Here is a 15,627-nt window from a genome sequence, read left to right on the forward strand (position 1 = left end):
TCTCTGTTATTTGTTTCAACAAGACTGTTAGGGGCTTATATTACATAATATACACAGTTTTTGGCTATTAGCAAATATGACCTAACCTCCACTGATTGACAATAGTATAATTTATATTAAAAAAGAATATACTCATATACTGTGTACTGTGATTTCTAAAGGTATACATGTTCATTATCACTGGTCAATGTAATGTGGTGTGTGGATGAATACACCACATAGAAAACAGCTCAGCAAGACACAGATTTCTGCATGGTGCTACTGAAGCTCACTGTACCCACCAAAAGAAAACCAATAACTTAAATTAAATCATAAAATGTAGACATTTTTACCTTTTTTTTTTTTTTTTTAAATCAAACCTCATCACATACTTTATTTTGATAGGTAGGCCTATTGACTAAAGTGGTACCCCTAGAGTATTAAGAGAGGGTCAAACATTTTGATTGTTATTAACCAATAATTGTGACCTTAAAAATTAAGATATTAGATACAAGAGTTTTGATAGCTGTGACAGCACAAACTTTACTGTACAGGTCTGTCTGTAGAGCGCTAACACCTGACAATATTTAGTTGACACTTTGGTCTTCTACTACTACTATTTACCGATAGTTATGAGATACAGACGTCATGATACAAGATGAGGTCTTCATTTTTTTCCTTGGTGAATGCGTGCACTTCTTTACTTAACAGTGGATGCTGGCCTCAGTCTAACCACCACTATGAAAATTGTTTGGTTCAGCCACTGGATACTCTCAAGTAACCGTTCAGAAACAGCCACCATTCAGTTTCATACTTCAATATTCACTGCACAACCTACTATTCATGTGAAATTCTCCAGAATTAAACTTGTTTGATTGTTTTTACAAGTTTAGAAAAACACACATCACAACTGCATGATTGTATGTTAGCAGCAATACATTCAGACTGAACAAAAATACAGACAAAACAATGGTGTGGTGTTCTTTTGATCAATCCAACAGAATATGAAGGCACAATAAACTCCACTAACAAAGTAGCATCATAGCTCTTTCAGAGGGAATACATTAGGAATATGTTGCTTTACTAACTGTCGAGACACTGCATAACTCATTGTGTTATTTAATTAGCCTAACAGTCTGAACTGTTACATCTGTCTGATTGGCCTTATGCTGTGAACCTTTCTCTCTATTTGACTGTTCATATGTCCGTATGTCCGTCTGTCTCCTCCACTGTCGCATTCAACACCAGAATGGATCACTATTAAGCAAGGAAAAACAGCGTAATGCACCAGTCTGTGTCCTTGTATTTCCCCTCAGTTGCACTATTTGGCAGAGAGAGGCAGGGGCGGGGAGGGCAAGTGAAGAGCGTCACGTTCACATCAATACGGCCGGAAGGGAGGCCATAAAGTAAAATAAAAGTTGGATCTTTCTTAATGGTCTATCAATTTCTCTCCCACCTCTTTGGTATTTGTTCTCGGGATCTCTCAGGGTTTGTGTTCTGTGTTTTATAACCCTTATTTATTCAATGTGGGTTTCAATAAACTCAATATAGACTACTGCTTTTAGACAAAAACGATTCAAATAAAGGAAGTGAAACCGGGAACCATCAATTTTACATTTGCTTATTCAAAACTGATGTTTAGCAAAAGAATAAAATCACGACGTTTGAAATGGAGCTGAGCTAGCAACTTCCCCTTGCTTTCAGTTTATGTGCTAAACTAAGCTAAATATATCCTAGACTTACGTACTGGATGCACAGAAATAAAAATTGATAGCCATTTTTTCATCTGGCGCTGGGGAACATAACAAAATATTCCCGTTTTAATGTTTCTTTAGAGATGTCTAACTTTAGTGGGCACATGAACCCAACTACCCTATATATTTTGGAACGTGTACTCTTGTCTCTCCCATCCAATCTCACGCAAAAGCGCTTTTATTGTGAAAGGCTTGACCGGACTTCTCACGATTTATCGTTTCTAGCTTAACTACCACGGTGAGATGGCCGTGGAGTCTGTGCTGGTTCCTGTGAAGTCGAAACGGGCTCTGTGGACAGACAGAAGGAGGCGAGAAAACCCGCCGCTGTCCCCTTCGACCTCCATTTTTAAAAAACAATAACGGTAAGACAGAAACAAACATGCACCTGTCTGTTAGCTAGCTAGTCAGCCCGCAGGTAAACAGCCAAAAACAACACACACTGAGCGCTCGTTTTGTCAGTTGCGTTCTCCCGCCGACGGTTGGTCTTGCGGGGGAGGGGCGGGGGAAGACCTAACCCAGTCTGCTGCTGTCTTTCTGTCTGGGATATTTCTACCTTTTCTGCAGAAATGCTGTCGGACAGTTCCCCCGTTGTCTGCTAGTCTGAGGCCCCTATCCGCCCCCTTTTCACCTGATCTGGAGCTGTAAATAATAGTGAGTAAAAAAAGCGAGCAACATGGCTGACGCTGGCCCTGCAGAACCTGCTTGGTCGTTTGTCAGTGCAGATGATGACAGTATATTTATTAATTTTTTTTAACCACGCCAGTTAGCTGGGTGGTGGTCAAACTAGCAACCTCATCTATTGACAGACAAAGGCAGGCAGAAAAAAAGAAACGAAAGAAACGGGGCTGAAACCGCTGCCAAAGTGCAGACTGAAAACAGTGAAAACCTTGATTTTTTAACACAGGGTCTGGTTTGGCACAGCCTGTCACAGATGTATATGCTGCATTTTTCATTCTAATGCAGTCAGTAAAGTAATAAAGCAAGTCCAGCAGTGAAATTCGTTGCTGATGTTACTGAAAGATGATTTGAATGCTCCAGTCCACTGGTAGCTACGCCCCCTTTTCCAACTTGTAACCAAATCAAATCAAAGGTCAACTGCAGTCTGATCCTGCAGCGAAGACTACAACCCCCATGCCCACATGCTGACGTTCCTCTCCCACTGAAGAAAAACTGAGGATTAAGTGTAGGAAAAGATTACAACAGTGTGCTTTTGTCTGTTTTTGTTTTGTTTTGGGTTTTTGCTCTTCTTGCGGTCCCTAAAAATGTATTGTTTCAACACATCTGCAGCACATCTGTCTTCTCTCATTGCAACAATGACAATCTGCATCCACAGTTGTCTTTTTCTTTATAAGCTCAGTTCACCCAAACTGCGATAAAATCACTCTATCCCACCATCTTTGCATGCTGTTAGTTTTTATTGAAAGATATTTTGAGATAATGTCCCTGAAATGTTTGCCTCAACCACAGTCCATTGGACTGGAGTTGACCATTGGGTTTTATTTGTGCTGAACACAGCATTCAAATATGAAAAACATTTGGAGTAATACAACACTATAGTTCCTTTTTCCATCTGTAGTTTTGGCATACAGACTTCAGTAAAAGGTTCTTGTCAGGACCAGATGTAAAAGTGCCTGGCTGATGGTCAAAATTCACCCTTTCTTGAGGATGCCAACATTGGTGTTACCTGTCCCCTCCTGCTGATAGACTCCTGAGGGACCTCTGTGATGACAGTTGGTTTGAAAACTTTAAAACTATATTTTATTGTTTCGATTTATTAACTTCAGTTTGCTTGAAATTTTGTCAAATCATTAATATATCTGGTATGCAGTTAAGCACTAAAAGCAAATCCATCATTCTGCAAAATGATGTACAAGAGACTGAACTAAAATCCTGAAGTGATAAAGTTTTCTTTTTTTTAAATGCAGAAACCCACTGAAAAGAACAGGGAGAATCAGTGTTAAAGTACAAGATTTAGTTACAGTACTTGTTGGTCCATGGAGCCGAGGTCTAACAGTTTGGGCAACACTGGGACTTGATGTGATCCAGATGTTTTGGGGGAGACTGAGTGAAACCTTCAGTATTTTATACATTTTTCAGTCGCAATCTACTGTAGCTCTTAGTTCGGCCCTAGACTCCACCTCTCTGGTTCCAGTGTGTTGAAGTTACGCACTGGACAGAATGACGTTTTAGTCGTTCCTGTCCAGCACTGCGCGGCCCCTCATGACAACAGATGACTAATCATGTGTTGCCCTGGGCAACGGGAGGGAAATCACCACCAGCTGCAGCCAAACACTGCAAAATGTCTCTTGTGTTTCTTGTAGGTTAGTTTCTTCTGCAGGTAACCAACAGTGAGCAGGAGTGTGTTTGAGTCACAAAGCATGTGTATTACCACTTGCAATTAGGGGTTGAAATGCTTATTTTTTTTGCACAGTTGCTGTAAATAGCAATTCTTTTCAGTACCTGTTATTACATCTCTCAAGGAAACGGCTGGTGCATAGCTCTAGAAAAACATCCACATCACTTCAGCATCACAGGGACGAACCCGGTGCTGAAAACAAAAACAAACAAAATACATAACAATAAAATGGATAGAAATAAGTAGCAGTGAGAAATTCAGTCCACAACAATGTGTGTCACAGTCGCAGAGGAAGAGGCTCTCCATCAGTTGTTGTGTAGGTCCAAAAAAGACCCCAGGGCGAGGTCTCATCTTCCAAACTACCTTTAAATGGATTATGCATAGGCTCATAAGATTCGTCTTTCAAATCTGGAGCTTTAACTGTTTACCAAAGCCTCAAAAGTAATTCTGGAGGCTGTAATCATACCCACTATAATAACTTGTACACTATGATATATTTGGAATTTGAGATCTGGTTCCTAATAAACATAAAACAGTAGTCAGAGGGACTGTTGAACCAAACCAAACATACAGGACTTCCATAACTTTGATGCAGACTGTTCTTACTAATGTGCATTCTCATATACAATGTAGAGAAGTTTCCAAATCCATTTTGCTCTTCCACCACAAATTGTCCATTTCATTTTGCTGAGTCTTACTGGAGTATGATAATATCCATTTAATAGCTCGTATTGTCTAGTCCTCCCTTTTGATCCCTTAACATATTTTCCACATTCTGCCGAGACGTTCAACCATTCCCCTCCTTCAAATTCTCCTCTATCAGTGTTTTCGTGATTAATTGTTTGTGTTGTGTGTGGGTTTGGGTTTTCAAATTTGGTGTTCAGTCGGGTGATGTGGGTACAAGTGTGGGTACAAGCGGGCAATGTGTCATATAATCAAGCATTGAAACAGTTGTACTTATCAGTTTTTATTTTCAGTTATTTACGACTTTTAATTTGTAACTTTTTCAGTTTGCCTCTACATTAGTAACTGTGGGTTGGAAGAGTTTTGTGGTTTAAGCTCCTGAGCAGACTGGGAGCAGTTAGAGGGTCAGATGTGTTACATAACACCCTGCCTACAGATAAATGATACACTGCAGGCCTTCCTCACAGGCTCCACTGATCAATAATTGAAGTCTCATGTTCAGGACATGAAACCTTTTGAAGGCTGATCCAATGTGGGCTGAAGTGACGCTGCTCTGTTACTCTTCCGCCAATCCACATTATGTTTTTCATTTTTCACTGTGAGACGCAAGGTACAGTTTGGCCACTTCCTGGTTTAGATACATTTTTTTAAATACTCACATTTTATCTTAAAAATATGTGGAAAATCTGGGGCTTTAGAACAACAGAAGTGCCAGTTGTTTATTGTCTGAATTGCTTGTTGCTTATTCATTCAGTCACAATTTTGTGTTGTGAGATGGTTGGGTGTTTTGGGTATGGCTTCAGCTTACAGGTTTTTGGTTATTGTTGTCATCAGTTTTGACACTGAGTTATTAATTTGTGGATGTGTGGGTACATTTGTGTCTCAGATCAGGATTTCAAAGTTTGATCTGACAGTAGTTGACAGCTGGCCTGAGTGACTTCAATGTTATTTGTGACTGCAGACTAAATCATGATAATAATGTCATTGTTCCTTAATGGATAAAAGGAAGTAGAATTTCTCTGAACACACGTGCAGTCAGGAAGTACACCTGACATGCCCTTGAGCAAGGCGTTTTACCCCCGAAGTGCTGCTATGATTAATGAGACAAGGGTCTGATGAGCCCTTCCTGCTGACGAATATTGTAGCCTGCAGTCAGAGTTCAGGGCAGAGAGGCTGCAGAATCATAATTCATCAGACACCTTCACTGTCAGAGCAGACTGTCTGACTGGAGCAGTCAGATGGTCGACATGTCGCCCCCTGCTGTTCACAACCAGAATCATTAACTGGATAGCTTTACTGAGGAGCTCTCTTAGTGTCATAGTAGCTCAGCGGTCACTGCCTGACTTAAGTATGAAACTGAAACTGAGAGTCACAGTGAAAAGTGTGACCTGGTGCATTTGTTTTGAGATCAGTCATCTCACAGTGATGTTGAATTGTGTTTTACTATCACAGGTCTGATCCTGGTTTTGCCCTGCAGACGTGAAGCCTGACTCCTCAGAACCCAGAGCAGTGCTTAACATCTCCTCACTGTTCCTGAATACTGAAGCCTGGGTAAAACCTGTCAGTGTAATTTGTTACTGATGTTCAAACGTGTTGGGAACTTACAACAACTCTAAGGCTGTGTCATTAACATGTTTACTTATGTTTACTCAAAGGTAATTGTAAAGTTTGTTAATTACTGTACTTTATTAACTTTAACTAGACTTTGAGTTTTTGGAGGGAGCCCCTCCTGTGTGGTCCTCCTCTGTGGAGCACCTGTTTAGACCCATAGGTGAAGAGCTTTAACAACCTGAAATCATCATGTTACTGTAAAAGCTTACAGGTGTATTAGAAAAAAATGCAGTAATAAACTGCTGAAGAATTGGACTCTATTGCCTGAAAATTTTCAATAGTAGTGCAAATACTATACAGTATACCATTACTACAAGAAATACAAAGCAGATTATATTGTACTTTGCTCGTCCAATATAAATACATCAATTCCTGAGATTTTAAAATTATTTTCCAAATATAAAATAAATTGGTCAAGATTGATTCACTCTCATCAAAGCTACTCAGTCTGTGCTAGTCCAGTTCAAATTGAACCATAAGTGCAGTTTATTTACTGTTTACCATTTATTATTCTTAACTTATCAATAGGATCAAATAGGATCTTGGTTGTTGGTCACTGCTATATTTCTCCTTTCAAGCAAAACTTTCATTTATAAAAAAAAATCTAATTCACCCCATGTTAGTGACACTTTTAAAGGATGGGTTCACAATTTTTAATGACCACTATGAGCAGGAGATGAAGAGGAGTATGATAACATCGAGCAAAACCTGTTCCAGCCCAGAGGCACCTGACTATTGTTTTAAGACTTTAAAAACTGTGAACTCATTCCTTTAACAAGTTGGTAAAGTTCAGTATACCAGCAAAAAAAGGATAATATGCCAGCATATAACATGATAGTGTTGCAGTCTGTATCACAGTTATGGTCAATATATATCAGTGAAGGTTACTGATGATCTGATCCCAGGCCAGCAGGAGGCCAGGGACAGGCTTCAGTTGGTATGTGCGGTTGCTGGTTGTCATTTTCTTATTCCTCACAGTAGATACCATGTTCTCTGTTTTTCTCCCTCTGTTGTTTCAGCCCTGGACAGGTTTGTGTTGTAGCTGTGTGGCTGGGCAGCCTGGCTGCCTCCCTGCCTCCAGATGAATGAAGAACACTCCGGGACACAGAGACACAGCTGATACAGGTCAGAGATCACCCTCACTGCCATGATATACACAGTCAAAGGAATCCTTTATCCTGTCGTACATTTAACTTACAGCCTCTCCACGGTGGTAGTATTTGTTTTCCGATAGCTATCCACTGGTCTTAGTTCATTTTTATGAAAATCGGCTTCACCGAGTCTTGAACTTGCTGCATAGTGACCAATCTGGACGGCAGGGGAAAAATAATTTACAATTACAGCACCACTTGATTGAACTGGGACGTGGTCGTCAGTAGTGGAAGCTGTAAGCACAAATGATTTACTGTGCAAAATCACTGGTGCAGTATGGTCCCTAAACATAGACGTTTTCAAACTCTGCTCACAACTGTTTTACTGCACAACAGTCATGACTATTGACTAAGTTGACTAAACCTTAAATGTGATGGATTTTTTTTGTTCATGCAGAGGGCAAAATAAAGAAGTACTATGTAAGACAGTGTGCAGAGATATCACTTTTAATGAAATGTTTCTAAAACGGTCAACAGTGATATAAAGTATCCAAGGTCTGTAGTAATCTGACTAAAACACATAAAACAACCACTATTTTAGTTTTGGTAGAAAGCTGTAATTTGTACAGTGATAGATAAATGTGCTGTGCTTTGTGTTTCTCCTCAGGGCATGCAGGTGTTTCTGCAAATATGATGAAGAAAAAGAATCCCCATAAGTAAGTTAAGATGCTTTGCAGCTTATTTATTTTTGTTATGGCCAAAATAATCTGACTCAAATTTCCTCTAGCCGGAAATCTCATTGAAACATGAGATTAGAATAAAAGATAATGTTTCTGTTCCCACATTAGGGTATTAAGCAGATGCAGCTCAGTACAAACAACAAACACGCTCTCAAAGCAGATCATGTTGACTGTGTTGTTTCATGTTACTGTAAAGGAAACACAAGAGCAGCCTGGGTCCGACCACCAAAGTTTTGTCGCAGCCTCGACGCAACATTGTCGGCTGCAGGATCCAGCATGTGTGGAAGGAAGGAGGAGGCCATGTGATCTGGAAAGGAACAGTGCTCGACCAGGTAATCAAAGAGCTCAGTAAGTACTGATTACACTGGATCACACAGGCACAGAAGTTGTTTCATATTCCCGTTTCATATACTGTCCAATCATATGTCTATGATCCTTTTCTTACAATTCAGGCAGTCTGTATTAAACATCAGGTGCTCATTCTATCTGCATATACCTGTGCAGAGCACTGTATGTTTACTACAATGGTATCTGCTTCCAGCAAACTAAAATGTGCATTGTTGTTGCAGTGTATGATTAAAGAAAAGGGGGTGGGGGGGGGGGGTTAGATCTAGATAGACAAAGAAAAACAAGTGTTTTCAATTGTTTGTGTTTCAAACAGGTTCCAGTGAATCCGGCTCTCTATCTGATAAAGTATGATGGCTTTGACTGTGTTTATGGTCTGGAGCTTCATAAAGACGAGAGAGTTCAGGGGCTGGAGGTGCTCCCTGACAGACTGGGTAAGACTGAACAGAGAGCATGATCGCACTGACTGAACACCAAACATAACACACTAAATACTAATAAATTAGCTTGTTAATATTGGTTGACCACAATAATAGGCTAACATGCAGTCGTAACAAGTTAGTAACAAGCTAATGCTAGGATAAACCCTCAGCTAACAACATGATGTCTCCTCATGTGCCCTTTGGACAAGCTTACCTTTTCTTGTCCAGCTAGTGGTCATGATAGACAGAGAACAGACAACTGGTCTCTCCATTTTCTAGCCATTAGTTTTGTTTTCTGTTATGAAATGAACTGCGCAGCTTCACAAGAATGCTAACACGGCATACCTATTTTTATTGATATGTATTAATTTTCATTTTTACGCCTTCAGCTAAATCCCGTCTGACAGACGTCAGTCTGGCAGATGCCATGATAGGTAAAGCAGTGGAACACATGTTTGAGACAGAGGAGGGTCCAAAGGAGGAGTGGAGGGGGATGGTGCTGGCCCGGGCTCCCATTATGACCACCTGGTTCTACATCACCTATGAGAAAGACCCCGTCCTCTACATGTACCAGCTGCTGGACGACTATAAAGAAGGAGACCTCCGCATCATGCCTGACTCTAGTGAGTGAAGTTATTTTATTCAACCTTGTTGAATAAAACCTACCTGAGCACACCTGCTCATTTTATGTGTTGAACATTTAGATTATATCTGGATAGTTACTTTACCCACCTTAAAAGGCAGGTGTAAATGCACCCAGATAAGACTGTGTGATAATCTGATCTAATTATTGTAATGGTACTGCAATGATATTTTGTTTTATGGAAAATTGAGATGTTTAAATGAATTATTCTGAGCTAATTGTTATTAAAAATGGAATGAGTTGAACTCTGATGTAATGTCTAACAAAGGAACACTGTTCAGATTGATAATTTATATGTGATTTTGCATATTAATTTCAACTATATCTCTTAGATTTGTGATCAGAAAGTAGCAGTGAGGGCAAAAGACAACAGCCAAGGTCACAGCTATATTATGTATTCTAGCAGCACATTGTTTATACATTTCCATCAATTGATTTACAGTTTAGTTTACTTATTTCTTATGAGATACAGATCTCATTTGTCTCTGTGTAAGATGGCAAACAAGCATTGTTCCAATTGATCCTTTAAATTAGTCAGAAACGCCCTTTCATCGTTTGTCTTCATTTTACTTTTTTTTAGTAGATAAATAAAAACCAAATATGATGTTATGTTGACCATCATACTTGGTGTGAAGTAAGTACTTGGTTCATTGAGTTGAAAGGTAACATCTCTCTTTCCATCTTTCTGTAGACGACAGTGTCCCAACGGAGAGGGAACCTGGTGAGGTGGTGGACAGCCTGGTGGGTAAACAGGTCGAGTACGCTAAAGATGACGGTGGCAAACGAACAGGCATGGTCATCCATCAGGTGGAGGCCAAACCCTCTGTCTACTTCATCAAGTTTGACGACGACTTCCTCATTTACGTCTATGACCTGGTCAAAACTTCATAAAACTTAGTGGACGTCCTGAATCCATCCCCCAAGACAGAAACAAAATGCAACACATGTTGAAATATCTGAAGCATTTAATCCAGCACTTGTCCCTCAGAGCATCAAACACAAAACAGAAACCTGAAAAACGAATTCTTGCTGTGGAAGAACACAGGATAGATACTTTTTGAGGATGGGCTTGGTGAAGTTGAAGCCTCTCATCTATGACCTTCTTAGACTCTTAAAATAGAAAGAATAAATTGGCAGTGATTTTACGGAACAAGGTCCTAAACATTTTAAGGCCCCTTACCTTTCTGAAAAAAGGAAAGCTGTCTAAAAATTCTGCTTTGAAGCGAGATGGAGGTTTTTTACAATATCACATTCTAAAAAAAAAAAAATCTAAATGCTTTCATGATTTCCCAAGGCCATGTTACACCTAAAGAAACTAAACCTTCAGATGAATTTTTAGTGTCTGATTTCAGCCAGTGTGCTGGTTGCTGGTTGTTTGATCATGGCCAGCTCCTCTGTGCTAAAAAACAAAGAAACAAGATGAGGATGGTCACTGGAGTTGGCGGCAGCATGGTAACATGACCAAATTAAAAGACTTCAAAGAATTCTTGTTATGTTTCCTACATCAGCTAACTGGCCACAGAAAAATGGGCAGACTCCTAGTGAAGAAATGAAGTCTGGAGCTGGTCGTTGAATGGTGCTTCAAAAAGAAAGACTGGAAGAATGTGAATTCTTGGACCAGAAAAACAAACTGTTGCTATCACTATGGAGAATGAGGAACAAACAATACAGCTCAGTGTTGTGGATAACTTTTGTAATCCCTCTCATCTGTCACATCCAGTAAGGATTGGCATCACAACCGTATGGAAGCCCATTTCTGCCAGGAAAAAACTGATGGATAGTGATAAAAACAAAAAACTCAAGGTAAGTCAAAATTTTGAGACTTAATAGACTTAGTAAATTTTTTGTCATGATTCTAACTTCAAAAAAATGTAATTTTGACATAGGTAAATCACACAATTTTGACTTAATTTTTCACAAATGTGACTAAGCAAACCAATTTTTTTTTTACTGGTCATAATGCTGAATTTTTTTTTATCCCAATTTTGCATTACTATGCTAAACTTTCATAATTTGTATTTCAAAAAAATATTTTCACTCATAATCTCATAATTTTGACTTTGTAACTCTTGGCAATGTTGGCTCCTTTAGTCTAAATCTTTACTTAAATCATTACCTTTAAAAACCATCTTTTTTGCTCTTGGCGGAAATGGGCTTCCTATACAACTGTGATAGACTAAGATGAAAGGACAGGAAGCAAAAGGAACTGGTCCCAGTTTCACCTCAAAGTCGGAGACTGTTTAAAGCCTCTAAATCTGTGATTAATAATAATTATTATGAGAATTTAAAAAAATACTTCAACCAAGCCAGATGGTTTTGTCACGCACAAAGGGACATATTTGAAAGAGGAGCTATTAAAAATATCCAAATATCTATGGAAATATCTCAAAACTTAATTTCCCCTTTTGTTCAGCTGGAGGTTGACTGATGTGGGATTCTTTTCCACCTGTTGTACAGAACAAGATAGACTGCTTCATCACAGTGTGCTACTTATACAGGCTCCATTTAACCAGCTTGAACTCAACATTGATGAAGAAGGTCAACAGATCCTCATCTAAAAGTATCTGCAGTTAAAACAGATTTTTTTTCTTTTTGCTTTTATCATTGCCAAAACCCCTTCCTGTTGTGGAGTTGTTTGATGTTAAAGACGATCGGACAGCTTTCTTGTGATTTCACTAAAGCCTTTGGAATTGCTCTTGTGTTGTCTTTTCTAAATTGTCATTTAAGGAGTAAAAGGACAGATAGACAAAACTGAAACTTGGCCAAAGCCCTTTCTGTCTTTGGTAATTTGTTTTAATGTTAAATAGTTTGTTACAGATGGACAAACACCCGGTTCTGCAGTTTCATGGGTTCCTCTCCCTCCGATTGAACATCGAACACAGTGAAACACAAAGGACTTAAGGTGCTGAAACAATGGTTTAAAGCACCTTAAAAATTTAGGGGGATGAGATGAGAAGAATATTCCCTGGACAGTTCATGACTGTGTTGGACTTCTGATGTCACCAGAGTTGACGAGGAAAACAAATCTGCAGTTTTGAATGCATCTGTGAGACAGTTTAGACATTCAGTGTTGGAAGCCTGTGATTCCAGCTCACTACTACATGTGCAGTTGATAAAATTATTACTGAAATAAAAGTATCCCAGTTTGTATTTACACACAAAGCAAACGATTACGGACCCCTTGTGGTGTGGATCTGATGTTCTCCTGTGTGTCTGACAAAAACACAAGTTTCTGTCAAATGCCCATGAGGACGAGTCGGTCTGTTCCACAGCATGTATGCAGTAAGACAGGACACGGTTGTGTTTAGTATATGAAGAGATTAACAAGAAGTGAAGTTTTAAATTTCTTTTTTACAAATGTACTTTTTGTTTTATTTGGATTTACTCAAGACTGAAGGTTTTTCATAAACTTGTGTTCTGTACTGAATTGCACTTGTAGTTTGAGGATAAATGGTTGATTGAAATTTGCAATTTGAATGTAGTGTAAGGATAGAATCAAACTCTTTTTACTTGCCAGTGACATTTTTAGAGGAGAAAAGAATCCTTAAAAGCCTTTACCGCAGTGATAGAATGAGAACTAATTGAGTAGTTAAAAGGATATTTCTGGTGTCATTCTAGTTTTTGAGGTTTAATTTAATAAGAATTTAATAAGAATTTTAAAAGAATTCAGTAAAGGGTTGTCGAGCAGTGCTTTGTGGGAGAAATATGTCTTTCACAGAACAGAGTTGTTTACATAAAACCTTCAGTCTGTGTGCTTCCTGTGATGTAGTTAGTTGCCAAGGCAGATTACAGCTCTTATTATAACCGCACTAAAAAAAAAAAAAAAAAAAAAGACAGACTCTTCAAGAGATCTGTAGATTTCTGCACTTGTGTATCTGTTTTGTTTTTCTTTAAAGAGAAGTATGATTGTGATCATCTCAGCAGGCACTATTTGAATTAACGAGATAAAGTGTTGTTACAAAGACTTGATTCACAGCGAGGTTATGTCCAGTTCAGTCAGTTCATTTCATTCTATTATATTGAAAACAGATTATTGTTGTTAATGTTGGAATGACATTGGCCTTCTATCATCCTTCTGCCTTGTATTGTTTGTTTTTGTATGTTTTAAAATGTATGTTAATAATTTTTATCGTTAATGGAAATCCTAACATGGAGTGCTTTGTTTTCTTTCCACCATGGTTTACTGTCCGGTATATCACATCTTCACTTAAATTATATTTAAGTTAAATTTTATTTAACTTAAATATAATTTTTTTTCACTTATATTTAAGTGAAGAAATGCAAAATACTGCATATCCAGAGAACAAGTTTAATTTTCAGCTGTATAATATCTTTCTCAGTACAAACCTTGGTCACAGCTCTTTAACAACTTCAAGGGATCCTTGTAGACATCATGTCAGAATTGTTTGATATGTTATATTTTTCAAACAGATAGAAATATCAGCCTAAAGAATTCAGCATCACTCTCTCTATTTGTACTACTTTACTTCCTGTTTGGAGGTATATTCAGAACACATGACATATGGGTCATTCCATGTCAGGACAGTGTAAATCTGTATCTGGGAAGCCATATTTGGATATTAATATTTTGAAAATTATTATTCCTATTATTATAGACTTTGTAGGATGGAAGACAAACACGTTCTCAGTATGACTGGACCATTTAACATTTGTACTGCATGCTTCTTATGCTTCCATGCTGGTGACAACCTTGGCTGGAGGTTTTTTCAGGTTGTCAGTTCATCCACCTGTAGGCACATCCATTCCTTCCCATTTGTGATATTTCAGTAACAGCTTAGGGGAATTTCACTTCATGTTCACTTGGACTCAAGATGAACTCATTAGAATTTGGTGGTTGAAGATAAAGGTCACTGTGACCACACAAAACAGTTTTTTGGAAGAATTTACTAATAAGTTAATTCTAATTAACTGCAACTGGACTGGTTGGCCGAGGCATACAACCATGGGGCAGCAATTTTAGTTGATTTTCAATAACCCCCTAGATTAGGGGAAAAAGTGCAAAATTCCTGACCAAGGGTGACATTGAAGGTATTAAATGCCCCTTTATATCAATCATAATTATATATTTAGGTTTCTACCACTAACTGAAATAATGATATTATAACTTAAACAAGATGTGGTAGCATGGTACATGGGGTAGCTAGTAGGAACATGAAAACATACATGGAAAGCTTAATGTATTGTCATTTAGTGTTCAAAGTGCCACTGTCTTTCCATGTTCCTTTCATAGATAAATAGACATAGTTAAGGGCATTTTTTATATAGATCCTGTAAATTAACATTATAGTGAGAAACTTACTCAAACTAATATGTGTCTTAGTCTGAAGCCTGAGAATGAAATTCCAGCTGTGTTCAGGGATGGGGTTAAGCATTTATAATGAACAACCAAGATGCTCAGATGGAGTCACACTGTGACGATATCCAGTTGTCTTGACATCACATGTAAACCAGCTTTACCTGCTTCTGTGACAAATTAGATCTGCACCACAGGAAAAAAATACTGTTAACATTGTTTTGTCTCATCAGCAAGAATGAAAAACAGTAGCTTAAAGTCAAGTCTGACATGAACTCAAGCTTTACACATTTCCTGCACCTCTGTTTCAGAGATAATAGAGAATTCTTGCATCACACCAAGCCTTTGTTGCCTTTCCTTTTTTCAGATGACTCAGCATAAACACTTCTTCTGTAACTTCTTCTGAAATAAACTGACATTCACATCACCTTCCCTTTAACTGAAGCCAAGCCCCATCAGTTGAAGGATATTATTATTACTGGAGGTGAAAACAGTACAGCATTTCTCAAGATCACCTTAGATTTTCAGGCTTTACTGTATATATGGCTATTTATAAAACTGCATGAGAACAATGTCATAGTTTGTAATTTCATCAAATCATTGTGACAACATGCTAAAAATGGTGACACTGTAGAATAATTGACATCAGTCACACAGGTGATGGCGCAGGCAGAACGAAAACCACCGA

The 15,627-nt window shown here is 38.4% G+C and overlaps 1 protein-coding gene across 6 annotated transcripts; it reads left to right on the forward strand.

Annotated features, from left to right (window-relative positions):
- The first annotated feature begins 1,939 nt into the window (after window positions 1–1,939).
- On the forward strand, window positions 1,940–13,773 carry LOC108895495 (spindlin-1). 6 transcript variants are annotated; one of them, XR_007813896.1, is made up of 9 exons: window positions 1,940–2,095; window positions 6,226–6,324; window positions 7,404–7,509; window positions 8,143–8,191; window positions 8,412–8,547; window positions 8,877–8,994; window positions 9,372–9,605; window positions 10,317–11,428; window positions 12,083–13,773. XR_007813896.1 is itself a non-coding variant. In XM_051073087.1 (8 exons), the coding sequence occupies exons 3-8, from the start codon at window positions 7,470–7,472 to the stop codon at window positions 10,514–10,516; spliced, it is 777 nt and encodes a 258-aa protein (XP_050929044.1). In that variant the 5' UTR covers window positions 1,940–2,095; window positions 6,226–6,428; window positions 7,404–7,469; the 3' UTR covers window positions 10,517–13,773. The 6 variants fall into 6 exon arrangements, 4 of the variants coding, with proteins under 4 accessions (XP_050929044.1, XP_018549855.1, XP_018549854.1 ...); XR_001962971.2 differs by having other exon boundaries at window positions 12,433–13,773; XM_051073087.1 differs by having other exon boundaries at window positions 6,226–6,428; window positions 10,317–13,773.
- The last annotated feature ends 1,854 nt before the right edge of the window (window positions 13,774–15,627 follow it).

This window comes from Lates calcarifer, linkage group LG9 (assembly GCF_001640805.2).
Source record: "Lates calcarifer isolate ASB-BC8 linkage group LG9, TLL_Latcal_v3, whole genome shotgun sequence".
Taxonomy (NCBI): Eukaryota; Metazoa; Chordata; class Actinopteri; family Centropomidae; genus Lates; species Lates calcarifer.